A 27,652-nucleotide genomic window follows, 5' to 3' on the forward strand; every position below is an offset into this window, starting at 1 on the left:
AATGATTTTCCTCTTGTGTGTGTGTGTGTGTGTGTGTGTTTGTGCGTGCGTGTGTGTGCATGTGAGCGAGAGTGAGAGGAAATTACTTTGTGTGTGTATGAGTGTGTGAGGTAGCGCTCAACCTGGCAGGTGTTTGTGGTTGATACCTGCAGCTCCAGCAGCGCTGATCACCTCAGCATGGCGCCTCACCTTGGGAGGGAGAGAGCTCTAAGCTCATTAGCACACACACACACACACACACACACACACACACACACACACACACAGGTGCAATGCACAGTGGGCTACCTGGGGAGGTTGTGGCAAAAAAAAAACATGAGGAAAAAGAGGAAAAAAGTAAATAAGCTCAAGGGAGAGGAAGAGGAGAGAAAATCGGTTTACCAAATGAGAGATAACCAGGAACTTGTGGAAAACAATGATGGAGGGAGGGCGTGTGGGGCCTGAAGGGACAGGAAGAGAAAAGAAATAAGAAAAAGGAAGAAAAAAAAACATGTTGGTAGATGAAGGTTTTGGAGAAGAAGGAGGAGGGAAACATAAATGAGACAGAGGAGGAGAAGAGAGCGGCGGAGAAAAGAAAAGAGGGGGAGGAGGATGGAAGACATAACAGGATGTAACGGCTTTAAAAGCCTGGTTTTATTCACAATGGCAGCGGCACTCGTTATTCGCAGCTCCTAATTGCGTGAACTCCATTTAATCTGAGTGCGTTGTAGCTGTCAGGCTGCGTGTGAGGTGACAAACTCCACGAAGCTGAAAACAGCATCACAGCAACGGTCTGACTTTCCCTCGTGCTGATGAAATACATGACACGTTTTAGGGTTTGATTAACAGGCCAGGATCAATCAATAGATCAAGAGATTAGAGATCTACAGACCACAATCATCAGAAGTGTTGGCCGGAGTGCTTGTGTGACATTATTGTGCACACGCCAGTAACACATTTCCTAGATAATATATATTGTCATTAATCAACTTGAGCTGCATTAATCAATAGTTTTATGGTAACGATGGATCAAATGGTTGTGTGTGACGTGAAAGGGGTTGCTAGATTTGAAAATAATCACCCGAGCTCAGCTTTATTGATTTTTTTAGCAGCTTTTTTTTAGTTTTCCAGCCCTCAACTTTACCGTTTTGCTCCACACTGCATTTATTAGCACCGTTTGCCACCTCATTTCACTCTTTAGCTGCGTTCGCTGCAGCTGGGAGACAAATATTTCCCTCAGGAGCTGGTGGTGAGAATTAAACTTACATTCATCATGTAGCCACAAACACAACATCAAGTGCTTGTGTTGCTCTGTGGCTGTCGTATGTGATTCTCACCTCTGGTTTACAGGTTGTTCTGATGAACCGTAGGGACAAAAAATCAATTGATTCTTCTCTGTTCATGTTTTTTAAGCCATCCTTAATGTTGATCCATCCATCGTCTAAAAGGTCGGACAGGGAAGAGATATAGAGATTTACGCTTGAGAGATAAGGGCAATTTACAGTGACCAATCATCCTAACTTGTGTTTGGATTGTGGCAACAACGCTAACCACTGTACCACGATGCTGCCCTCCTTAATGTTGAGTGCATGCAATATATTAGTTATTTTGTTATGAGATGTGGAAATGAACTTCTTCACTTGAGCTTACATTATTCCTTTCACTAAGGCGAAGTCTGTTTCACAGCGTTTCATGTACGTCAGTCGTTGATATTGAGTTTGTCTCACACTCAGGAAGCCTTGAAAAACAACATCTGGAACAAATTAAAATGATGAATGAAACCTAGATGAAATGCAAAAATAATATACACACTTTGCATTTTTCTATGTTTGTATCCACAGTATTGAAGCTGTATAAATCCAAATTGTACCTCGACATTAAAACTTACCCCTAAACTCCAAAAACAGAGCGTTTTTTAAAAGTGAGCACGGCCTGAAAATGTCGCTATCTCATGTCCAGAAGCGGTCCTCATAAATGTACAAGTACACTCGCAGCCATACTGTACACATGAGCTGAGCAGTGGGAAGAGAGCACCTTTTTTGTGTGGCGTTGAGATAAATAGGATTAGGGATTTGGGAGATTTAGTGGGAATAATCCGTCTGTGTATCGGAGAGAGGCAGCAGCGGTGATGATCAAAAGAGAACGCTGTGATTCAGAGCTCAGAAATCTCGGGATAGACTCAAAACTTGGGAGTGACATTTTCTCCATTTTTCCTCCAAGGATCAGCTTTCATTTTGTCGCTGTGACTGCTGTAATTGCTACATAATCACCTCATACTGTACGACGCTGGCTGTGCGTGCGTGCGTGTGTGTGTGTGTGTGAACGAAAGCCGAGGATAGACAGAGAATTATATATTCACAGTAATTAATCAGATTTACAGTTTACATCAGGGGAGAGAGAGAGAGCTAGTCTGTTTGTTGTGGGTGTTAGTATTAAGCAGGGGATTGGACTTGGTTATTTAACACGCAGTTGATTTGAACAGCTGCTCTGTTCTGCTACTATCTATACCTCCATATCAATACCACATAGGCTAGAAAGAAAAAGTCCAAAAAATAAGCACACACACACACACAACTCCTCTTTTCTGCAGACTGAAACGTCCCTGGTTGGTCGAGTGGGCCACCCAGATTCCTCATTCTTCTTCTTTACCCACTTGAAGCTATTCAGGAGCACAAGTGGCTTGAGCTGAACCCCAGAGCAGAGGAGAGAAAACAGATGGAAACGCTGCTGTGTGTTTTCATAGGGTGGACGAAGATACATACAGTGCTGCTGCAGGACCTGTAGGTTTACTTTGTCAGTCTGAGGGATTTAAAAAAAACCAGCCGAGATGGTTAAAGGGTGACAGCAAAACAGCGTTGCAGCATTCTCCTAAACACGATCTAGGAAAACCTCTTGTTCTGGCTTGAAATAGCTGTTTTATCGCCACAAACATGGCTGGAGATGTCCCGACTTCCTGTCAAAATGTCCAGACTTCCTGTCAAAATGTCCAGAGGTCTTCTTGACATTTCCACCGGTCTCACACTTACAAATGTTGAAATGCAGAATGATATCCGGGCACTTTCTTGGCAACATTCTAGTCTGCAACTCCACCACCGTCCCTTCCACCTCGCGATATGAAAGTAATTTCATACATGTAACGTGAACTTGACACGACGCAACCTATGACATGCACACATTTGGATGTATCAGTGGTTTTCAGAGAGCAAGACAAGGTTGTCGATTCTCAGATGAGACCTTCAAAAAACTCTCAAGGCTAGGAACGGTGTTGAGTACTTTGGCGTTATTACTGACAATGCTTGTGATCAGCATATGTACATGTAGTCACTAACAATCATGTATGTACAGAAAATGCATGAAGAATAAAAGACGCAGCACCCTTAAAAAACGAGAAAACAACCACATCTTGGGGTCATCGTATTTATATCTCGTCCTCATTTAACCAACTTATGAGATTTTGTTCCGTGTCAGTTCCAACATGGAAGAAAAGTTGATCATAGATGTCATTTAATTGAAAATAAATGCACAAATGTTCCTGTAAATAATTCACAGACTGTAGCCCGCTCAAGTAAAATTCATTTAAATGTTATAGCAGCAGCAGCAGCAGCACACGTGTGGCTGGAGCCTTGGAGCCGTCCACACTCAAACAGAAATCATTCACAGTCAAGCTGCTGGCGGTGTCAAGTGGAGTCACACTCACATTAATACCTACAAAGGCTCGATCCTCTTCGGGTAAATTTAAGCCTTTGCTGAATCACTATCTTTATCTCAGATTCAAAGTGTTAATCCAGTCATACATAAATTAATACGGAGCACCTTCAAACCAAAACATCACTCATAACATCATGTCGGTGCCGGCTGTCATATCGCATGCTGGACAGAGGCAACATGACAAAGAACTTCTTTCTTTCTGCCGAACAACACCGCACCACTGCACACAAGCATGCATCCTGTCATAGGCAAGAGGCCCGGGCTCATGACATGTTGGTGTCCCTCCAAAGCTGAGCGATTAATGTACTGTGGAGCATCACTCAAAGTACTTTGGGGCAGATCCAGCCACCCCAACTTCACCAGGGAGCAGCCGCCTGACGTCACACAACAATGGCAGCGCTCGTGGGAAAGTAGCGAGGGTGTGTCTGCGGAGTATTTGAATAAGGCTCGTGAGGGAATGTTTAGATTGGTTTCCAAGAATTAAAGTGCTGTGAAATAAAATGCATAATGACGTCTGTCACCTCCATGTGTCGTTTTTCCTCCTCCATCTCATTTATAATACAAGGATACCGCTCTGCTGAGGGTTGAAATCTGTGTTCACCTGCCAAAGAGACATCATTTTGTGTAAGTCAGCCAAGTTTTCTGCTCACTTTTGGCATCAAGTTGGAAATTTCCTACCTCCACATTATAGTGTTTACCATTTGAATTGGGAAGTTGGAGCTCCCCTTGTAGTTGTATTTACGACTCGGAAAGCTGGACGCACCTCACCAACCCAGACCTCAAAATCCAAAATGGCTGCTCCGCAAAATACCTTGTAATATGTCTTTATCTACTGGTATTGCTAACACAGACTCACAATGGCTAAACTTAGTCTGACTCCCTTCAGTTTGTGCCAGCACACCTCCTCCATCACCTTCAGTGTTAAAAGCTGTTCATGTTTTATAAAAGCGAACAGGCTTCAGGGCCGTGCCTCACATCTTTAGAAAGGAAACCAAGAGGAGTTTCTCTCGTTACACAGCGAGGTGAGCTTCAGTGCAACTCTGCTAAATAAAACATTGTGTACAGGTGAAGAGCTGTGTGAACAAACCAAAGGAAACCCAAGTGAACACCATTAAAAAACAATCCACAGAGCAGTTTAGCGTTACAGTGAAATATACTAAACCCGCTCTCGTTCACCTTCCATCACACTCATCTATCAAGTATCCGACAGATTTCATCAGTGAGGACTGGAAGTGTTTCTTGTAACAACCCAGAAAGTCGAGACCACTCAAGTTACAAAAAAAAAACACATTTATTGTCTAGATATTTCAATCATTTTAGATTAGCTAGCATTAAGACCATTTAGTATTTCTCCTGATTAGACGTTTCTTTTCCATGTAAAAGACGTACAAAAACAGTTTGTTATTTCTAAAGCATGTCCTGTAAGAAAAAAAAACACATATATACATTTTTACAAACATTCAACAGACAAAAAAAAGATTTAAAAAAACAACCCAGAAAAAAAAAATGCAAGTCATGAAATTAATGAGTTTAAAATGGCTGAAACTGACCGACAACTGAAAATACAACTGCACCTTCACTAACCTTCTCTGTAAGATCATCTTGACAAATAATTAAATCTTGCTTGTAATCTTAAATCTTGGTAAAATGTAAAGACCTCATGACACAAGGCAATTTCACAAAATGTCCCACATTCAAGAAACTAAGCAGAAACAAATGACTGTTTAAAAAAAGGCAACTCTGTTTTGAAAACGTCTGTTTAGTGAATATGGTAGAGAGAACTTGTCCAGCTTGATTTACTTGTCGAGATGATCTTTTTGGAAGTATAGCTGGTTTCAAAGAGTTACAAAAGGCAGGGCCGAGGTGAATTTACAACAGTGGAGACATCAACCGAATGAACTGCATTAACACTGACGGCAGGGGCATGTCCAGACTTCAGCAGGACAATATGGAAAAGATTTGTAAATCTGATGCCTCATCCAGCTGACGAGTGATCAACTCTTGATGTTTCTAGGTCAGGTCAGTCATAGTGTGAGTAAAGGTGGGGCTCATTCTGGCAACATGTGCAGTGGTGACACACACTGCGGCTCACGTAAAGAGCATGAAGTTGGAAGAAATTCCAGTATGAAGGCTCATGTCGCTTGTGGAAAAATGTAAGTAGAGAAATGATGAGTGGGAACAAGTTCACAAGACGAGGAGGATCAATAGATTTGAGAATTAATTCAATCTCTGAAAAATGTTTCCCTTCAGTTTTTCACTAATTGGTCTTTTAAGCAGGATCTTCAGACAAAGAGGAGAAATGACGACATTAAACCTTCTCAAACAACATTTAGAGTATAATCTCTAAATTATTTTTTTATTATTTATGAATCGTTTAGTCTTTAAAATGTGAAAAACAATTGTGAGAGCCCAAATTGATGTTTTCTTTGTCCAACCAACAGTCCGATGCAGCAAATCCTCACATTTAGGACGCTGGAATCAGCAAATGTTTGACATTTTTTGCTTGAAAAACGACTGGAACAATTAATCCATTATCAAAATAGTTGCCGATTAAATATAGGGAAGGCGATTCTGGAGAAAGATAGACCAGATTGACTCATAATCGTTGCCGCTCTAAGGTACATACATGTTGTTTGGTGGCATCTGAAATGGGTACAAATTATGGATACAAACTTTGCCTCATGACGATCAAACCAACCCGTCACTGGTATCAACAGCAGCCTGATGCTAGATGAGTCAGCACGGCCTTCAGTATATTTAAAAACACACTGTGTGTGTATGTATTAAGCGTGTAGGTGGACAGCTTCCACCACAGTGCAGTTAGTGAGGATAGGACTTACTGTTAAGACAGAAAAGCTACTTTTCAGACAGTGTAGGCATATCAGAACAGCAAGCTGAGGTTCTAAGGTCAGAGAGTGAGAGCTGGGAGATCAACAGTGAGCATTGTCTGTCTGAAACAAAATACAAAAGAAAATGTTCTGCATTCACTGTGTTGCCTCTCCTCCTCCGTTTCTGCATTATTTTGTCAGTACACGTTTTCCTCTCCCAGTCTCTTTACACATTGTCTATTCAAGACTCTCTGCCCCTGGTCGTGACACTGAATCAGTCCGTTTTAAAATCTGATGTTCGGTACAGTGTTCCTCAGAAGAGTTGGTTCCAGTAAAAACAACGCGGTGCCCCCCCTTTGGTTCAGTCATTGTCTGGTCCCTGTAGCTGATCCCAGTGCAGTCACTAGCAGAAAGCAGTAGAGACACAAACATCCAAATAGCTCCTCTCCTTCCATTAACATCCAGCTGCTCCACTTAATTCCCAGCTGATGTGGAGTCAAAAGATCTGTGCATGTAAAATCAATGCGAGGAAAACAACGTTGTCATCCAGGTTGCTCTCGTCTGCGATTTTCTGGCTCCATGTGAAAATCTCTAGAAACGTATCGGGTGTGTGGGAAAGAACAAATGTCCTCGCTTTCTTTCCGTATTTTTAGTAGATGACCTCGTAAACAGTGGCCTTCTTGTCCCCTGAACCGGTGACGATGTACTTGTCGTCCACAGATATGTCACAGCTTAACACCGAGGATGATTCTTTAGACTGGTGAGAAAGAAACAGGAGCAGAACAGAAAATAATCAGTCACAATAAAGAACAACTTCTAATGAAACTAAAAAAACAACACAGTACAGTTTAAAGATGTCTCTTAGAAAATTTAATCTTGTCTGGTGCTCTTCTCACAATCAATACTGCTGAGTAGTTAATAAGACAAAAGCTTTCATAACCTGTTCAATAACAGGGAACATGCTGATGCAGCGCGTCAGACAGGATGTTACCACATTATTTCACTGCATGTTTGCAACTTTCATGTGTCATCAAAACAGTAAATGCAGAGTAGAAAACACCCTTTTTGAGGACATGACAGTTTCATCGTATCCGGTGATTGATGCAATGCAGCGCCGGTGGAAATGCGGGTTGGTCTGTTAGAGCTGAAGCAGCAACTTCAGACGGGGACATTTTATATTACGTTTATATATCGGATAATTAGTGTAGTGCCCTGTTGTACCGACCTGGAATATACTGGCTCCATACGGTGTTCTCCATGCATTCAGCAAGTTGTCCTTTCCTGTGCTCACAAACCATTTCCCTGGGAAGAGAAAATATACATAAACACAATAAGCAAAAAAGTAGGACAATGACATCACCAACAAGACGGGGTTGAACAGTGAAAAAAAAGGAAAATCTTTTTGTAAAATGGAACAGACAAAACCAATTTTAAAAGTAAGATTTAACCTGAGTTGCATGTCATACCCTCCTCTCTCTCTCTGCCCTTGTTTCCTCTCTACCTCTATACTGTCATATCTAATAAAAGACGCGGGACAAAAAACACTAAGCAAGAACAAAGTCAAAGAAGCTTCACATCATATCTAAATAGCTCATTTTAAAAAAGAATGGTTTGACGGCAGACTACAAAACAAGGAGTGGAAACTGTTGTAGACAGCGTTTCACAAAGTTAATAAAGTTTCTCTTTACGCAACAACTCTCAAAAGTAAGTGATTTTGTAAAGGGCTTTATCCCCAGGAGACAAAGAAGTAGCCTGTATTGGCTGCTGTTCACTGTATTTGTAACATTTTGTCATATTTCATAAGTTCAGTAAAAATGGTGAATAAAGTTGAAACAGTGTGTTAAACCAGCTGTTGGGAGGTAAGACGCACTTTAGACACAGCAACAGAAAACAAACTGACACTTTTTACAAACGAAAGAAACAAGTCAATGTTTTGCATTTACAGGAAGGCTCAAATGATTCAGAATTTGTCATAGCAGTTTTGCATAATTTGTTTTGAGATTTGTAAGGGAGTCATGTGTTACTGCTGTTCAGTGATTAGTTGAAACAGCCACCTACGAATGTGGTCCAAGTGATCGGATCTCAAATGCGTCCTCAATGCATCTTGAGGGTGCTCACACTTGTACTTAGAGCTGTCCACTTGTCATCTGATCATTCGGGATGTGTAGATATAAAAATATGAACAGGACCTAAAAGGACTGAGATGAAGACGGCCGGTTGCTTACCACAGTAGGCGAACTGGAGGGAGAGTACACAGCTCTCATGTAGATGAAGCTGGTATTTGTCAGGCTTGGTGACATGAAGGACCTCAACGTTGCTGCTCTCCATTCCCACAGCGAGCCACTCTCCTGTTGGACAGTAGCCGAGAGAGAAGATCTGCGCGGAAGAGACGAGAAATTCAGCCTTACTGGGGGATACTTCTTTTTATACAAAAACATTTAACGCCATTGAACTTTTCAAGGTCAGTCGATGAAACGCTGTGTGCTGAAATGAGTGCGTACCTGTGATGTGAAGTCGTGCTGCTGCAGCTGCCGTCCCTCCCTCAGATCCCAGGAGCGCACGGTGTTATCGAGGCCTCCGGTCCACAGCTTGGTGCCGTCATTGGAGATGTCAATACAGCTGGCTCCATCTGTGTGGCCCTGGAACTGCCTGAAGGGTACACACATACATTCTGAGTTAAATAAAGACAGAAATGTTTAAACAAAGACGCACTGAGTGTGCAGTTGGTATGCATCAGACAACCAAATGTGAGGAGCTTAAAGTTTTCTCATCAGCAGCCACAGTACTATAGTATTACTGCTAAATATTCTGCCTCTCAATGCTACAATTTCATAAATCATAAAAGGTCAAATCAGCAGAGTCTAGTTATTAAGGAAGGTCAACACTGTGAACAGGTTGTAGCCACACAGGTCTCTCTTACCTAACGAGCGTCTGGTTGTGTAAATCCCAGACTGCAATGTTTCCGTCGCTGCAGCAAGAGAAGCAGACCTTAGAGTCTGGGCTGATGGCCAGAGCGTAGCACGCCGGTGCTGATGATGTTAACTCTGCCTTAATCCTGGGAGTGGGCGTGGCCAAATCCCAGATTGACAGCGTGCTCGCCTCGCCTCCCACAATCAGCGTCCGACCATCGGGAAGGAGACGACAAGAGCGGATGTAGTTGTCCCGGTTCTGATGAGGCAGACACATGAAATACATTTCATGTTTTCATATGAACTATAGTCTGATTCGTATAGATGGACATATACCACACAAATCTCTGTTCAGACATGCAGGAAAAAAACGCAAGACATTTCATACTTTATATCCGCCTCATCTCTTCACTCACCAAACAGTCGAGCTGTGACACCGGGCTCTTGTTTCCTGGGTGACTAATGTCCCAGACCTTCACGCAACCCTTCCCTCCTGTGTAAACGTGTCGGGTGGGGTTACTGATGGTAACGGCGCACACCACCTCTCCGTGGTTCAGTGTGTTGATCTGACGGGCGTGGCGGGGAATCCCTGGGCCCACCAAAGCATCTGGGGGGAATGGTACCGGCTGCATCTGTCCGTCAGCCGCCACGTGAAAGGAGTAAGCACTGATGACACAAAGGAGGACGGGAGGAGGAGGTTAAACATGGTAGCAAATGTGAACGAGGACGAGGATAGAGATAAATAATGATACAAAAACATTGTATTTTTTTTTCCAGAGTCATAACAGTTTTGCCACAGGGCAAGTCAATCAGCCTTCACATATACAAGCAGGAACAGACACTTACGGTTTGCCGCCAGGGATTCCTGTCAGACTTGGAGGCATTCCAGGAACTCTCATGTGAGGATGAGGATCAAAACCGACCTGAAGGAGACAACAAAGACATTATATGAGCATAGAGCAGACAGACACCCATGGGCACTGGCAAAATGCACACAGGTCAATACTAACCTGTGGAACAGAACACAAACACTCATGGGCACAAAGCAAACAGACACTCTTGGGCGCACACACACACACACCCTCCACATCTGAATGACAAGTTTAAGAGTCAGCAAACAGACAGAGGCAGAACCGTCGGTTCTTGTGCTCCCTCCAATCCAACACACACGGCTGGTGAGTACACAACCTGAGTTTCTATCAAGTATTACACACGCACGCGCGCGCACACACACACATACACACAGCTGTGAGTCTACTAAACCTATTTAAACAGTGTAATGAACACTATGCAAATACAGCCCAAAGTGATGAGGCGATTGAACGTAATGCACACCAGCGTAGCCCACTGTATAAATACTATCACACAGACAAGAGAAATACAGCTGTGCAACTATTGACACTTTCCACACTCTGCAATATAAAATATACAGTGTTATGAAAAGTATTCACACCCCTTCACTTCATGAACTTTTAGTCTTTCAAAACACTGAATTACAGTGGATATTATTATTATTTCTCAACATTGATGAACAGAAAAATAGCAGATACAATTATTGACTTCATAAGAATTCACTGCTGCAGTCGTAACATTTCTTCGACCCTCCGTAATAATTTGGATGTAGATCACCTCTGTTTGTCTACAGTGTGACAAGAGATTTTAATTTAAACGCCTGGAGGGCACAACTTATGCAACCATTGCTGCTGTTACTTTTCTGGTAAAAGATTCATCATGAAGACAACGGTTGAGTATGAATAAGGGAAGGATACTTAAAATTCTCCAACACACTGAATAACCTGAGTAGTATAAGGTCAATCATAAAAAATAAAAAAATGGAAAGAATATACTGTAGCACAGCTTTCAATCTGCCTGGGGAAGGTTACAGGGTTTCACGGCTGAGTAGTGAGCGCTGTGCATACAACAACCGTTGCCCAGGTGCCTCAGGGAGAACAGCAAAGAGGAAGCCACCATTGAAAAACCTCATATGAAGGCAGCAGAAGCAGAAGGCATAAATTGAAAATGTTCTCTTTTAAACTCACAATTACCATCAACTCCACAGAGCTTGAGAAGTTCTACAAAAAGACCGTTATAAAAACTGAAGCATCCAGATATGCAAACCTCATACTGGTCTATCTAAGCTGAAATTCCTGCCGAAGAAAACTCTACTAAATGTTCTCTGAATAGTCTTGAGGGAGGTGAATACTTGAGAAATGAAAAAATATGTTCCACTCAGCTTAGATACTCTGTAGAGATTCATTTTCACTTCGATATTTCTGGTAATCACGGTCAAAAATGCAGAACTACATCCGCTGTGATTCAGTATTCTAACATAATGAAACATGAATAAGTCAAAGGTAAGTTTCAACTTTTTATGCAAACTTATCAACAATAAGTAAGATATTCATAGAAACTGAAATAACCATCTTACATCAGTAAAGATGCGTATGTGTTTTGCAGAAGCTTTCTTTCGACAGCAGACAGACACACAGTCACTTTACCAAAACATGAGTCACCCTTTTCCACTCACCATGGGTGAACGTCCGTATGCAGCCACAGCGGCTGCGGCAGCAGCACTCATCTGAGGTGACATGTTGTGCAGTCCAGCAGCATAGGCCGCAGCCCCGGCAGCATTAGCCAGCTCACCGTTCATCCCTGCTGCGTGGGGTAACATACCAAATGCACCTGGGTATGGGCCTGGTACAGCCAGGGGGGTCCGCAGACCTGCAGCTGAGGAGGAGAGGGAAGGAAAAAGTGAGACAAATAAACAGCTGGATTCAGGTACAAAATCTATTAAGCATTTATGAATACAAGCTTTGATCTTACAGACTTATTACCTAACAATCATCTGACATTACCAGTTACCCTTGATTAGAATTCTTTATTTGTCTGTGATGCAAAGTTAAGAAAAGAAAACAGATTTACTGGAGGTAAATCAAGTAAACTCTGCACAGGCTTGAGGTATTTCCAAAGTAAAAGTGTGCTGTGAAACATTTGCAATTAATACTTACAACAACAGTTCATTAGGACGTCCTACATAATTCATCCAAAGCCCCTGTGACACTTATTTGTGATGTTCAATTTTACTGCAGGCAGTTTACACACAACTGATTGCCCTCTGGCACTAATTGGCATATTAAAATTATACCTTATAATTAATTTATACATTTTTGGACTTACTGGGTGGATGCGGTATTTCCATAGAGGGGGGTTTTGATAGACTGGGCCGGATTCCAGGAGTGGAGCTTGGACCAGGGGTGGAGTCGCCTCGTGGTGTGGGTGTGCTTGACTTTAACCCAGGTGTACCCGCCTTGTCTCGCTGCTGACAGAGATATTTATAATCAGTAAAACATTTATTCACCCATGAATCGATCAGTCTACCTGGTCTTTCAAACTACATGCTAAAACAACTCAAACAATCCTTACCATTGACATCTCTTTGGACTTGAGGGAGGAGGAGCTAGCTGATGATGCAGTCGAAGCTGGACTACAGGGGTCTTTCTTGAGAAGACGCGCTTTATCCATGCCATTTTCTCTCGGGGAGGGGAGAGGCGTGCCGCGAGGCGAGGCAGGATCCTGGTGAAAGAACAAGGATTCAGTTAACTACCTGAGAACAAAATAATTGCACCAAAGTGATGTCGACATTTTCCTGCACAGAGGATTCAATATGTTGTAGTTAAAAAAAAACTAATTCTGAAACATACTGACCTCGTTCGAGACATCCACCACTAAATTATCATCACTTTTCTCCCCGTCGCTATCCTGCAAAGGAGGAGACAATCAGTTAGGACGCCATTAAAGAAAGTCAGTAAGAGAAACATTGTTTTTAACATTTGATGTGTGACTATGATGCGTCTGTATACCAGGGTGAGCGATAGGCATAATACAATATAATGACTAAGTAGGAAGAGGAGAACATCCTAGAAACTTACATCTCTTTACTGTAATGCATCCTTTAAATCATGATATCACGACATTACAATATCCCAAATGTAATTTTTATTTATGTGTAATATAACCACCTCTTCTAGGAACATTAAATGTGCCTTTGCAAATGACAAAAGACTAATTCTAAATAATTTTCACACACTTTTGTCTATGTTGCACAAGCATTTCTTACATAGTGGCTGGAGTCCTTGTCCTCCATCTTGCGTTTCTTGGTGTCATTTGGAAACTCGGGTCCGTTGCGTCTCTTATCTGAGTTCCGAAGACTTTCTGGCAGCAGTGAGTTACTCTGCAGATGAAGGCAGAGAGGAGGAGTAGAAGGACAGATCACAGTCGGATAGAGAGAGGGAGCAGAGATTAGTGAAATAAGATAAGGTAGCGTAGAAAGAAAAAAGAAAAGGGAGAGTTTGTAGGACAAAGAGGAAAAAAAAAACAAGAGAAAGTATTTGCAGAGGTGAGACAATGTTGCCTTTTACAGTTCATTCTGCATGAGCTCACTAAACCGTCTGATCCATCTACCACTAATTACAGCAGCTATTCAGCTATGTGTAGAGCAGGTTAGAAAAACAGACCCTTATTTGCAGATAGGTTAATAGTTCACAGACGCATGAATTAAGCGGCACTAACACTTAAACGGCAACCTCTTTTCTCACTTGACCAAAGCCAGTCGCTGCCACACACACAAACGCACGCCTCTGAAGTTGATGATTACATTAAGTGGCTCTCAAAATCTATCAGTGCTCCCTCTCCTGGCTCTGACAAGCTGCACCGGCTGCAGTTGTGTGTGTGTGTGTGTGTGTGTGTCAGTGTGTGCGTGTGTACAATGTGTAATTGACTGTAAAAGCCTGTGTGTATGACCAAGTGTGTAACAGACTCTGTGTGTGTGTATTACTCGCCAAACACTCCTGCGTCCCAAGACTGCACGCGCACACACACATACACAAGCACACACACACATACATAAGCACACACACAGACACACACAGCTGCCCCCCTCTGGCCTCCTGACCAACGGATCCTATTGTTAATGGATTAAAGCTTCATGTTGAGTCCATTATAGTCTCAGCCTGTCAATGAAATGTGCATCCAACATACACAAACACACATGCGCGTGCACGCATCTAGCGGGTGAGCGCTTGGGCTTTGAGGGGGGAAAGGGTAAATGAAGGAGGAATAGCTAAGAGAGGAGGAGGAGGAGGAGGAGGAGGAGGAGGGTGAGAAAAAAGGCGAAAGGGAGGGGATGAGATTAGAGGACAGAGAGGATGGAAGGAGGGTGTGAGAGTGTGGAGGAGAAGAAAGGGTGACAAGAGACGAGGGAGGGAAAGAGAGGGGCGAGAGGGGGTGAAAATCTGTATTCTGCCAAAGGCCCCTTCCTTCAAGCCCTCCCCTCTTCCTCCCTCCCTCCCACCTCCTCCCCCTTTTATTGAAAGGTTTTAGTGAGCTGAGCACAGGAGCACTGACCCGCAAAACATAAGCAATTTCCCCCCCTCCGTCTCTCCCCGGTTCGCTTTTAGCATGGTCTCTCTCCGTCTCACACACACACACACACACACACACACACACACATACACACACAAGCTCAGTGTCATATGACTGCTGCCCCCCCCCTCCCCTCCCCTCCCCTCCCCTCCCTTTCCCAAGCCCTCCCCTCTCAGTGGTGGTGATATTAAACACAATGAGAGTCTTTAAGCGCGGGATCAGGGGCGGCGGGAGAGGGGGGGGGAGAGAAGGGGGTAATCTGCTCACTGAGGTGTTAAATAGGCACAACAATGCAGGCTAGGGCTGGAGGAGTGTGTGTGTGTTTGCGAGTGTGTGTGCGTGTGACCATGCTAAAAAGCTCATTTGGAGGAGAAAAGAAACCCAACAGTTCAGAGCAGATCTGGGGCAGAACTAAACAGGCAGGCCAAAGCTCTACCCGAGAGAGATCCCCACACACACATAAACACAAACACACACACACACACACACACTTTGAAACTGACAGTCAAAAATATAGAACTGACGGATGAAAGCTATTTGGGTGTGAAACAGAGGTAAAAACAGCATGGGGCTTTTATGCATAATGACACGGTGAGGTGAACTTCATTGATCCCTGAGGGGAAATTGGGTCGCTGCAGCAGCAAAAAATAGGATAACAAAAGGAATGCTGCTAAAATGGAGAGAAATTAGGCTGCTCTAGCAACAGCCTGTGATATAAATACAAGTTAAAAGTCTGGGGTGAAAAGTGCTGTGACTTTTGAGATACTGTATTTTCAATAAAATACATTATATGAGAGATAATGCAATGGTTGGTGTCTTTATCACAGAAGGGTTTTAAAGAGATATTTAGTTAGTTTCCCACAAAACCAGTGGTAGATTATTTCTTAAGTCAAAAGCAAACAATTAGATCATCACTTGGAAAGTCTACAGATATGTAAACTAAATATAGTTTACTTAGAGCAGTTTGAATTTGTTTTTCCATCAGCTTGAGTAGAGCTTAGTGATCCTACAGACTGAGCTGAGACCGACTAATCTCACTCAACCTGCATGCAAATTGCGTCTAAGAACAAAGTTAAATTCCCCCAAACCGAACTTTCCCTTTTAGAGACATGAAAATTAACTGAGTGGTTTGTCAGAACAGTAAACAATGCTGTGGAAAGAGGAAGTACTCACTGTGCCTGGCTCTCGATCTATTGCCATTGGAAATGCGTACATGCGGTTGAGGTCAAAGGGTTGGGTGTTCAGCAGAGCAGAAAACAAAAAATAAGACAGGAAGGAAAATGAGTTAGACTTGTTAAATCTACATTTCATGCATTTATAACCCAAAGAAAGGAGTCCAAACTATGTTTTTCCACATTTACAAAAAAAAAAAAAGCAAGGTAATTTTGTTATTCACACACTTTCGAGCCAGCCAACTAAATAACGATGACTTCTTTGTCTATTTCAAGTGGTGTGTCTGGTGGTAGAAGGTGTGTTTGTTCACCTCTCAGGTGATCAGGTCCAGCAGGATGCGAGTCTGCTCCGGACATGTGGGGCTTCTTATCGCCACCATCTTTTCCAGATAGATGGGGAGGAAGGGCACCAAGTGCTCCTGATAGAGCCAGGAGACCGGCTGAACCACCAAGCTGGGAGGGGTGAAGGCCGGCAGGGTGAGGGGTGAGGGGCACTGGGGCACCGCCGTGGTTATGGGATAGATGCTGCTGCTCGAGAGAGGGAGAGAGAAAAGACAGAATGAGGGGATTAGTTGGGCGAGAGAGAAGGCGTGGAACATTCAGGGATGCTACACACAGTTGTGTTGCTTGAGGTAGGCCTCCAGCTGGAAATACATTGTTTGGAGCTTACTGCTAGCCTTATTCATCACCCCAAAATGTTTAGAGATGAGATGTTGAGGTCACTGCATGTGGCCAAGAGATTGACACCTGACACCAAAAACTCAAGTGTCAGTGAATGAAACAGAGCCATCAATAGGCAGAAATCAATAGCACTCTGTAACCTGATCAATAGAGATTTCTGGTCCTATTGAAGTCTTCAACAGATGGGACAGTTTCTTCAGTGTCTGGGTTTACACCACCTCAACAAGCTGCTGCAGTCCACAAGGAGGTGAACACATCCTCTCCCCCTACACACCGCCTTACACACACCACCCTCCTCCCTCTGGGGTCAAACACTGAACAATACTGACAGCTGGGATCACAGCCCAGAGCCTGAGGATGTGGTGGTAGAAGAAGGGGGGAGGGAGATGGGGAGGAAAAAAGAGGAATGACTGAGAAGTGGGGGGAAGAGAGCTGAGAGCCCCAGCTGCTGCCTGCACTGTCAGGTCTTGTGAGGGAGTGAGGCGGCTGAGGAGCGAGGGGAGAAGAGAGAGGGTCAGAGAGAGAGAGGGAGAGAGAGAAAGAGAGGGAGGGAGAGAGAGTTTGGCTGGCAGCCCTGCTCTCTCTTTCACACCAAATCAGGCGCTCGTCTGAGCGTAAAATGCCTTTGTGTTCCAAAACATCATTATTGCCTCCTCAGACAGTAGCCGCGGGAATCCAAGCTCACTGATTCGCCACCGGGAGGGGAGGAGGAAGGAGAGGAGAAGGGAGGGGGCACAGGAGGCGACTCGGCAGGGGTGGAAGGAGTGCTGAAGGTCAAACCGACTTTTATCTCACCTAATTGACGAACCCACTCCCCCTCTCCTGAGCCCCCGCCTACTCTTTTCCTCTCTAACCATCCTTCACTCTCTGCGTCCTGCCCCGGTGAATGAAAGCAAAAGAACGAAACAGTCTTTTAGCCTTAGCCTCAACCTCGCGCACACACACACACCGACACACACACCGACACACACACACACACACTCAATTTCCCCGAGTTGGCTCGCCTGCCAAACAATCAAACATAAACACACCCACACGTCACACTTGATCACACTAACATGCATACACAGAGTCTAGATAAACAAGGCAGGCACACACACCCTCACTCAACCATCCTTCCCCTGCCTGTTGTTTTCTGGGGATAACAGAAATGTGCGCTCTGCTACACCCAGACGCACACACAAACAGATGCAAAAAAACACACACACATGGATACACAAACAGGACCCCTGATGGGAGTAAATGGAGGGGAAGTATTGGTGGAGGCAAGGGGAGCCCGGTTTGTCATGGGATGTTAGTGTGAGCCGGTGTGTATGCATGTATGTGTGTGTGTGTGTTGTGTGTCTGTGTGTGTGCAGAGGCAGCACGCTTCATTACACTCATTTAACTCACAAACGGGGTGAATGACAGGCTGGCGTGGGAGACGGGAGGAGAGGGGAAGAGGGGAGTGTAAGGGCAACGCTGTGACCCCCCCTTTTACAAACACTGAAATCCTGCAATTAAGACTCAAACCGCAACTGCCAAATCCACCTCTCCCCCCCATCTCACACACACACACACACACACACACACACACACACACACACACACACACACACACACACACACACACACACACACATCAGTCCACGCCAACTAACAAGCCCACCTCACATTTAACTCTCCAAACCCACGGCCCACTCTTTGCTAAGCTAAAGCTATAAAGACCCCCCCTCCACCCGTAACCCTTTTTCCCACATTCCCCTTCAACTCAACCCCCTGGCCTCACCTCCCACCCGTCAAGCCCCTATGGCTCCTATAAAGCAGAGTATCCTAAACTACCTTCCGTCCCACCGAAAAAATCATCAACACTCACCGAATCAGACTCGCTTTTTCCTTAAACATCACACAGCTGAACCGCAAGAAAAAAAGTTTATGTTTTTGCAGCTTCTTTTCACACTCTCCGTGCCAATCCCTTTTCAGCTCAAGTCTGAATAGCTGGCCATGCCCCATTCATCATAGGCTGACGACATCTTTTCAACAATGACCTCCCATCACATTTCTCCCACCGATTCATATCCTCCATTCTCTACTCGTTCACCAAGACACAAATGTGCTCTATCAATCAATCAATCCATTTCTAGAACCACACTCCAAAAAAGCAGAAACTCACCCTTGGATTTAATTTAATTTCATTTATTTCTTTTCTTTCCATTTTCCTACCAACTCATTCATATGCCCGATATGCACGTATGCCTGTGACCTTGAGAAACATTGCGAGTTTCAATAAATTCAATGTAAATGTATTTGTGTAAGTGTATCATCTATAACACCTGTACCACCGACAAGCTTTAGAAGAGTTCTGAAGGTTTCAAGTGAAATCCAGCAAAAGATCTTTTAAGATGTATCGATAATGAGAAATAAATGTTATTTGTAGCCCTACCGGATAAATAACTGGACTTGTCTTTCTTTCTGCAATATATTCATTACCAAAGGTAGGAATCCCATATGATTCAAAAACACTGGCCAAGATATAACGACAGTATCATGATAGACAATCATCTAACGATACATAACGGTATCTAACCGAAGGATACGATATAGCCCTAAAAATGCATGGTATGCAGTATCTTAACAGTATCAGGTAAAAATCATCTGAGGGTCTTAAATTACACTATTACTACACACAGAAATACAAAGAATTGATTTAAAGAGTAAGTAAAGGAATACACACTGTTGGTGGAAGACCTGGCAGTCCACGTACCCCAATGACCGCATTGAGCTCTGCCATTGTCACCTGTTTTGCTCGCTCCACAGCTTGGACCACCTGTTGTTGATGCTGCAACACACACAAACAAACACAATGCTGCTAAAGACCAAGAGTAAAAGGGCTGATTTAAGCTAACGGAGACAACTAGAGTGTATAAATGGCATAAAGACAAACAAAGTCTGTGGCTCAAAGTCAGACGTACTTACCTCCTGTGAGAGGAAGGGAATGACTTGTGCACAGATGGTGTTTAGTCTCTTGGCAATCTCGGTCTGATGGAGGAAGAGACACACAGAGACAGAAAGAGACTTAATTGTAAATAACATAATTACATTCATTTAGAAAAGACAGCTGTTCAGTAACACCAATAAAGTAATACAAGCGCGTGCGCACACACACACACACACACACACGCTGGTAAACACGACCGCCAAAGCAAGCCAACAATCACACAATCACACACACACACACACACACACACACACACACACACACACACACACACACACACACACACACACTCACTCACTCTGAAACCCCCACCAGTCTATAATACAATAACTATACCCATCCAGTTCCCTCTACACACAAATCCAGTGGGCCATTTTCAGCAAACACACACACACACACACACACAGTACAATGAGATTTTTCTTTCTAATCATCAGTGTGAGCTCAAGTTTCTCTCTTGCCCGTTGTATTTCTTTTGCTCTCTCTTATCCTCTGTGCTCTTGTCCCTCTTCCCATCAGCACTTCAACATAATCTCATCAGCTACTAACTTCATTTGCTCTCCCCCAGTATCCATGCCAACACATCCGCCTGCCCCCCAAACCCCCGGAGGTGGCAACAATCGGCTGAAACCAGATACCCCCACAGTGGCACCAAATCAGATAAGGGGACTCATATTACATATCATCCAATCAAATTGATACGAAGAAGGCCAGGGTGAAGAGGGAATTGGAGGAGCCATGAAACGTGGTAATGGCTCATCAGACACACACATCCCACATAAATAGATACACAGCACAGACGCACACACTGGATGTGAATGCTCGAAAGGGGTTATGTGGTGTTGCGATGTGAAAACCTAGATAAATTTGGATGATCTTTTTTGACACTTGGGTTTATGGAAACTTCTCAAAACTCTTTTAACAAGACCAAAACACAGTCATCAGCTAAAAGGACATTTGTTATCTGACAGCACAGATCGACCATCTGTTACTTACTGGACTTCACCTGGTGTAGAAATAACTGGTCACTGTGGTAAGTTTCCCCCTTTTAAAGTACTTCCTCTTACCAAGAGACTTTCGAGATGTGAATTGCTCAAACTTCCTACCCACAATGTGTCAGTGTCTTTCCACAATCAGCTTCAATTCCCTTCTCATTTAAATGTCAACAAGACTAGACAATCAGTCTATAGTCTTGTTAGCTGCTTAGTTAAACTAATTTGACAAGACTTGAATATTGGACCAGATGATGATACTAGATGAAAAGTCAGGTGATTAAATCTGTTACAATTCATCCTGAGGGAAACGAGAATGTCCGTCCCAAATTTCATGGTAATCCATCCGATGTTGTCGAGGTATTTTTTCTCAAAACTACAACATCAACCTCACGGTAACAGGAAACGTGAGGCAACTACCAAAGCCTGCATTGTTCATCCGTTGGTAACCATGAATGTCTGTTCAAACTTTTATCTTAACAAGATGAGATACGTGACGGACCAACAGACACTAGCATCCCTAATACCATGCCACTAGCGCTATGTATGATTTTGTGGCAACGCCATCGCTAGCTGTAGCATTGCTGTCCTCAATGGACCTCTGTCACACACACTCCCTATTAGCTTGTTAAACAACTGACCCTGGTTCAGCCAATTATGTACTTGGATGAGCTAAATAAAGTACTAGCCTATTTAGGTTAGAGCAAAACAAGTCACCACTTCACCTGAAACATACCTTGGGTAGAACTGAAATGAAAAAACCGAGGGCTACATTTTTACATCAAGCCTCACGAGCTGTTGGTGAAAAATACTAGATGTGCCTGATGTACTCATTACCACAGCTTCTCTGCAAAAAATTTGAATGAGAGACGTAAAAACTCAGTCAGTCCTATAGTAACCTATACCCTGATCAGCTTGGGAGACTTCCGCATACTGTAACTCAATCTCATTATGTTTAACTTAAATGCCTAGAAAGCTGTAAATAAAGAGCTATTTCAGGCAGTCTGAGTCTATACCTGCAATTCTTTTCTCAGAATCCTGAGTCTATAATTAGCATTGTATAAAAGCTCAATGATTAGGCTGTCTGAGAATAGTCTGACTTACTGCCATCAGGTCAGCTCAGCTAATCTAACGAAGCCAATTGATAAAACTAACAAGGATCAAACAGACGAGACCACAAATACCTGAAGGTGCAATCCCGAAGTGAGGCATCGTTACAAATCAAGACCAAGAACATTTAACTTTGAGTGGAAACAGACATGGTGGCACTGTTGTTGGTGCCACTGTCACAAGGACAACTGGATCATTTCTATGTTCCTTAGCGATTCAATTACCAACAAATCAGTGAGATCATTCATTAATTTGGTCCATAACGTGAGATGTGAAAGCAGATAGAAAACAGAGAGGCACTCAATAAAGCGGATTTGGATTCTCATCAAATTGTATAAACTCATAGACACCAGCCACCTAAATATGCCTGATTTTTTCAAGATCCTTATGTTATTACTCTAGTAATTAACGAAAGTGTCAGAAATACGCCATATCTTGCAATTTTGAAGAAAGTGACAAAAAATGCAATCCTCTATCTGGATCCACACCAACTTTTGTGTAATCCTGTGGAAAAAACAACTAACAAACCAATCAACCACAGGACGCGGCAAAAACATAGTCTCCTTGGCAGCGGTAATGATGCCAGGCTGCCAGCCTGACTCCATTACCAGTCAGCCTTCATTTTCGTGGGAGATTTTCTGCCCAGCAGCAGACAAAATTGCATATTGAAAGCAAGGTTTATAGGGAGCCAATCTGAACACCGACAATGTCATTATTTTCTAGCTATTCAATTGTGGAAGCAGCATTTGTGTCAAAATGAAAAGTTAAAGCAAAGAACTTGTCTATTGCCTTTTTAAAACTGAGGTTATGAAAAGTCACAACTCATGTGTCCTACCATTTGAAACATTTTCATATCAGCAGCTGGATAACAACAGTGGAGAAACGCTATGGTTCACCATCCACAATGTGATAATTGAGGGGGTAAACAAAAGTTGAGGATACAGACAGAAGACACAAGTGTACACACACAATGTGAGAACAGAAAACAGACTTCCCATTACACATATAATTGGAGCATTACAGCCACACACACACACACATACACACACACACACACACACCACACATACATACACACACACACACACACACACACACACACACACACACACACCTTCCCAGCAGGAGGTGGGTCCTGTGTATCCCCCGTACCCCCTGCCCATAGAAGCTTGTTGCTCTGACAACTGCAGCCCCAAGCTAATGACCTCCCCTGGAGCTTTAGTGTGTGTGTGTGTGTGTGTGTGTGTGTGTGTGTGTGTGTTGGTGTGTGTGTTTATGTGTGTGTGGACAATAGGAAGAGATGCATCTCCCTCACAATGAAAGAACAGTAGCTTCACATGGACATAAAACGAAAGAGGAGCCAAGAAGAAAAGAGACGAGGGTGGGGGTGCAGCACAAGGAAGAAGAAATTCCATACTTTTAAATAGAGACTGAGGCAGGCAGAAAGAAAGGGAGAGAGAACTTGGGGTGTAAAAGGGGGACAATAACACAAGATGAGAAAGAACATTAGAAAAATAATGGGAGGGAGTGTGAGAGAGTCAAGGAAGCATCCCCACTCCTCAGTGAAGCAGCCAGGCCAATCCACCTCCAATTTCCTCTGGTCTGACTGGTCGATAGCTGTGGTAATTACTGGTAAACGCTGTGAGCCATGCACCACTCCTGTGGGGAAATGTGTGTTTGTGTGCATGAGAAAGAGAGTGAGAGTTTTCCCTCCTCATCCGTGTGTCTACACAGTACGTTTGCCTTTTTAATGCGTCTGTGTATGTACTCATGCATAAACATGTTTGACTTTCTTTGTGGGTGTGTACATTACTCCACATGTGCTCAATTGTCCCCGTCGTCCCGTGTTTGCATTGATTATTTATGACTGTATATAAATGTTCTTGCCTTAAAGTACAACAGGTAAGTGTGCTTTCTACATTTCCTGTTTGCACACTTGTTCGCCTGCCCTACTAAAGTGTGTGGTGTTGTGTTTATGCCTCTCTGCTTCTAAAAGGGGGAGCTCCACTGTGTCTCCTCTGCCGGCCTCACCGTGATCGATTCCTCTGCCCTCCCCAGCCCTACCCCTCTAATGTAATAAAGCAGGCCGCTCCCCTAGACAGCACCAATCAATCTACAGAGCCATTCATCCTGCCTCTGGGCTCAGGCAGCCGGCCCTAACTGGGGAAATGGAGACAGAGTCCCATCGATCACGAATAAACACACATCCACACACACACAGGCATACAGTAAAACACACACACACACACACACACACAAATGAATGAGCGCACATTTGCGCGCACACAAGGACACGTCAACAGGCACACACACCAAATACATCAAAAACCCTGCCACAAGAGGGGGGGGGGGAAGAGAGAGAGGAAGAGAGAGACAAACAGGAAGAGAGTAGATAAGAGGCAGACAGATAAGCATCCGTACCTGTTTGTGCATTTCGATGTTGAGGCCATAAGACATCTCATAGTACTGCGAAGGACAGAGTCAGATGGTTAGATTAGTGAGAGGAATTCTGAACCTTTTTTATTCTCGCAGAGTTTTTAAAGTCCAAGCATACGAATCAAATGCTTTTTTCATCAGTGTAGGCGTATGAGAGACGCATGTTTGCAAACAATTCAGGAGAGCATTATTGTCTACTCTGTTTGTGACTAAACCTCATTTGACCGCTGTTTCTTTCAGGTAAAATGGCTTTATAAATGTTTCACCTTCGAAAGAAGAGATTAATACAGAACCTCGTCCGTTAAATCGAGTGAAATGATAAAAAACAGGAGCTCAGCTAAATCAAAATGAAAAATCTGCCTACTCACAAACTGCAAAGTCGCAACACAGCCTAATCTGACTCTCTAATCACCTTCATTAGCATATCTGAGTGAGAAAACTCTGTCCAACTGCACGCAATAAAACAGGTGTTACTTTCATTCTGCCGGGCAGTTTTCCGATACGCCTCTTCTCTTTCGTTCGGATAGAGTGTTTACATCAGTCTTCGGAAAGAGGAATGCTCAAGTGAGGACACAGCATCTCACTCAAGGACACTTCAGCGGGGCAAAAGCCCCACTATATATTGTGGGGAGAATAAACTGAGCGTCACACAGATCTCACCATGACATAGTGTCTCTGCATCTCCGTCTTTTCACTGGCCAGCTTCTCGCACTCCATCTTGAGACTGAAAAACACAACAATACACAAACTTAAAACTCTTCCCACAATTTTCAATACATATACAGTATCATCAGCTCTAGTGGATGTATTTAGTTGTTTTGACTGTGATGTTACAGGACAGAGAAGTTTCGCTGCTGATCAATGAATATCAGCAAATATTTTGGACATAAACCGATGAGTGACTGTCTCCGCTCTGTCTAAAATGTCCACTCGAACTAAGAATAAACAGTGAGGGCGTTGAATGAGTTATTTGATGTTTTCCTACAATAGATAATTATCAATGGTAAAGTACAGGTCAAAGTCTTCTCTTTCCCTTTACCCACAAATCAGAAGAGAAACCTAAACAGTGCAGGAAACAGAGCTGGTGTTCAAGATGATGAAAGTGACAAGGAGGAGAGGATTCTTCCTGTCATAGCTGTCTTCGCATTCATGAATCAGGGTGTGAATCAGAAACAAAGCATCCTGTTTGTAGGTCAGTAGCGCTTCGTCTGTTGTGGCCAACCCTCCCGACGATACAAATAAGTAGATGTATATACGCACCGAGCAAAGAAAATCACAAGTGCGCACACACCGAGGCAGTCTCTTCCTAACATATGACTATACACACATACACAGGGGAAAATAAGGAGTGATTTATGAAACCCTGAGCCCACACGCCACCCTCTGGCTCTCACCCATCACCAAGACTTAGACCTACCGCAGTGTAAGCACTGGGTCTGCTGCATATGTGAGCATGAGTGTATGTGAACCTAATCCAGGTTTATGGGTTAGTATGAGGCCAGAGCTGGGGTTTTGTTCATTATGGTAAGGGGGGATGACTGTGGTTAGGGGTGAGGTTTAGCGTTAAAGGGGCGGACGACAATGAGAAAATCGGCCTTAACGACACACAGGAGGCTTCGATGTGAATTGTGAATGTGTGTGTTTGTATTATCCACCTGTGGTACTGTGCTTGAAGAAACTGGAACTCCTCCTTGATGCGGTCCAGTGACTCTGGGATGGTGAACTTGAAGGGCTGGCCTGGAGCCTGGTGGGGCGCCTGACACACACACACACACACACGCACACACACACACACACACACACACACACACACACACACACACACCAGACAGGATTTTTAATATCATAGTGGCTCATTATGTGGGTATATGCATCTGATCCTCTCCGGGCTCACATGTAATGTCAACAACTTTTAATTATTAGCCTTTATTAAACAAACAATATTATCAATCCCACTCTGCTTCTCAGGGCAGCTGCTGAGCCCAATTAACAAGAAGAGCCAGCTTGATTTAAACATGTGCTTAGCCTGAAGGCTGTTAAAGGTGCACTATGTAGTTTTGGGGCAGAAATTTTAATTACTAGAGAAAGATCTTCATTGACAAACTCTGTTCATTTTCACGACTGAATAAACAAACTGCCCTTAAGAGGACAACACAATTTCATACTGTTTTGTTTATATGTGGCGGACCCTGCCACCTTTCTAGCTTCAAACAGTGTTCTGGGACCTTATTTTACAGCTTGAGTTTGTATTATTACCTCATTAATACAGTAAACATTGAAACTCTGATTTTTAATGTATTCTCCAAAAACGACATGGTGCCCCTTTAGACAAACAACATTATCAACCCCACTCTGCTTCTCAGGGGCAGATGCTGAGACCAATTAAGAGGAATAAAGAGCTTGATTTAAACATGTGCTCAGCCTGAGGGGCTGTTATAACTAAAATAACAAGAGGTGCCAGCTAAACAAAGAGGTAATGTTATCTCTCTGGCTGTGGACACCCGGCTACAGCCAGGTGAACAACTGTTAAAGCAGGAAGAGGGGGGGAGAAGTCTTACCGGGTGTCGCCCCTGGGGAAACATCGTTATCTCCGGGAGGAAGTGGCCGTTTCCGTCTTTAAAAGCTCCGGTTAGAGGGATCAAATGAGGGTACGGTGAGGATGTGAAAGGGGGGGGGGCTCCGGATCACGGAGACGACTCCATCAGCCGTGAGGACCCGCTGTCGTTGATTTCAAACAAAACCGACTGTTTAATTTGAATCCCCGCTCCTCTCGGTCGTTGTCTCTCCTCCGCTCCACCGGCAGCGCGGCCGTAAATCAACCGGAAAAACACGGGAAACGGCTCATTAGCTGGAGGCAGCTAAGAGAGGGGGAGGAGGGTAAGAACCAGGTGAGAAATGAGAGGAAGAAAAAAGAAAGAAAAAAAAGGCTGGAGCCACTTCAATCACTCCCAGCGTTTGTTTTGTGTAGAATCCGGTGTATTCCGAGCAGAACCACGCGAACAAGAGCGAATTCAAGCCCGGTGAGACGGTCGACGGGCGGCCGTTAACTGTCGGCGGCTCGGTCCGAGCATCAGAAACAAATCCACACAAGTTAATTGCAGTGAAGAGTTTCCCACTTGACTCGCCGCGGTCCTGAGCTGGCGGTCGAACAGTCGTCAAGAGCTTGAAATATTTACTTCCCCGCTGAGTTTGGATGCGAAGCTGAGTCCAAAATAGATTTCACGAAAAAAAGAAGAAGAAGAAAAAAAAAGAGGAAAGATGTTGTTAGTTTTGATAGCAACAACTCCCACAGCTGCGGCGACGGTCCGCCGTCTAGCTCTGCTTTACCTCAATGGCAACTTTCTCACGCGGTTTCACGCTCCCAGCTAACCGAAACTGAAGGCCGGCCCACAAAGCGTCCGCGGACCAATCAGAGCCGCCGCTCCACGTGGGGATACTA

At 43.8% G+C, this 27,652-nt stretch overlaps 1 protein-coding gene across 5 annotated transcripts; it reads right to left on the reverse strand.

Annotated features, from left to right (window-relative positions):
• Nucleotides 1-4,954: 4,954 nt before the first annotated feature.
• On the reverse strand, nt 4,955-27,573 carry LOC311260677 (transducin-like enhancer protein 1). Of its 5 annotated transcripts, none has more exons than XM_084358823.1 (20): nt 26,772-27,573; nt 25,869-25,969; nt 24,874-24,937; nt 24,199-24,243; nt 19,654-19,716; nt 19,475-19,516; nt 16,329-16,545; nt 16,019-16,035; nt 13,542-13,655; nt 13,130-13,183; nt 12,848-12,997; nt 12,602-12,743; nt 11,952-12,151; nt 10,271-10,347; nt 9,841-10,090; nt 9,436-9,683; nt 9,017-9,164; nt 8,741-8,891; nt 7,741-7,817; nt 4,955-7,272 (listed from the first exon to the last, which is right to left on the reverse strand). In XM_084358823.1, exons 1-20 carry the CDS (start codon nt 26,793-26,795, stop codon nt 7,165-7,167), a joined length of 2,292 nt encoding a protein of 763 aa, XP_084214949.1. In that variant the 5' UTR covers nt 26,796-27,573; the 3' UTR covers nt 4,955-7,164. The 5 variants fall into 5 exon arrangements, with proteins under 5 accessions (XP_084214949.1, XP_084214948.1, XP_084214947.1 ...); XM_084358822.1 differs by having other exon boundaries at nt 19,442-19,516; XM_084358821.1 differs by having other exon boundaries at nt 19,412-19,516; nt 25,869-25,957; nt 26,772-27,572.
• Between the last annotated feature and the right edge of the window lie 79 nt (nt 27,574-27,652).

The sequence above is a fragment of the Pagrus pagrus genome, assembly GCF_965226575.1.
Source record: "Pagrus pagrus genome assembly, chromosome: 8".
NCBI classification, from domain to species: domain Eukaryota; kingdom Metazoa; phylum Chordata; class Actinopteri; order Spariformes; family Sparidae; genus Pagrus; species Pagrus pagrus.

Excerpts from the sequence above, each read along its gene's own strand:
- LOC311260677 (XM_084358819.1), bottom strand. The coding sequence starts at position 26,795 with ATGTTTCCCCAGGGGCGACACCCG. Across the intron at positions 19,517-19,653 it reads TTCCCTTCCTCTCACAGGAG|CATCAACAACAGGTGGTCCA; the intron begins GTAAGTACGTCT and ends TGTGTGTTGCAG. Across the intron at positions 9,684-9,840 it reads TGTCACAGCTCGACTGTTTG|AACCGGGACAACTACATCCG; the intron begins GTGAGTGAAGAG and ends CTGCCTCATCAG.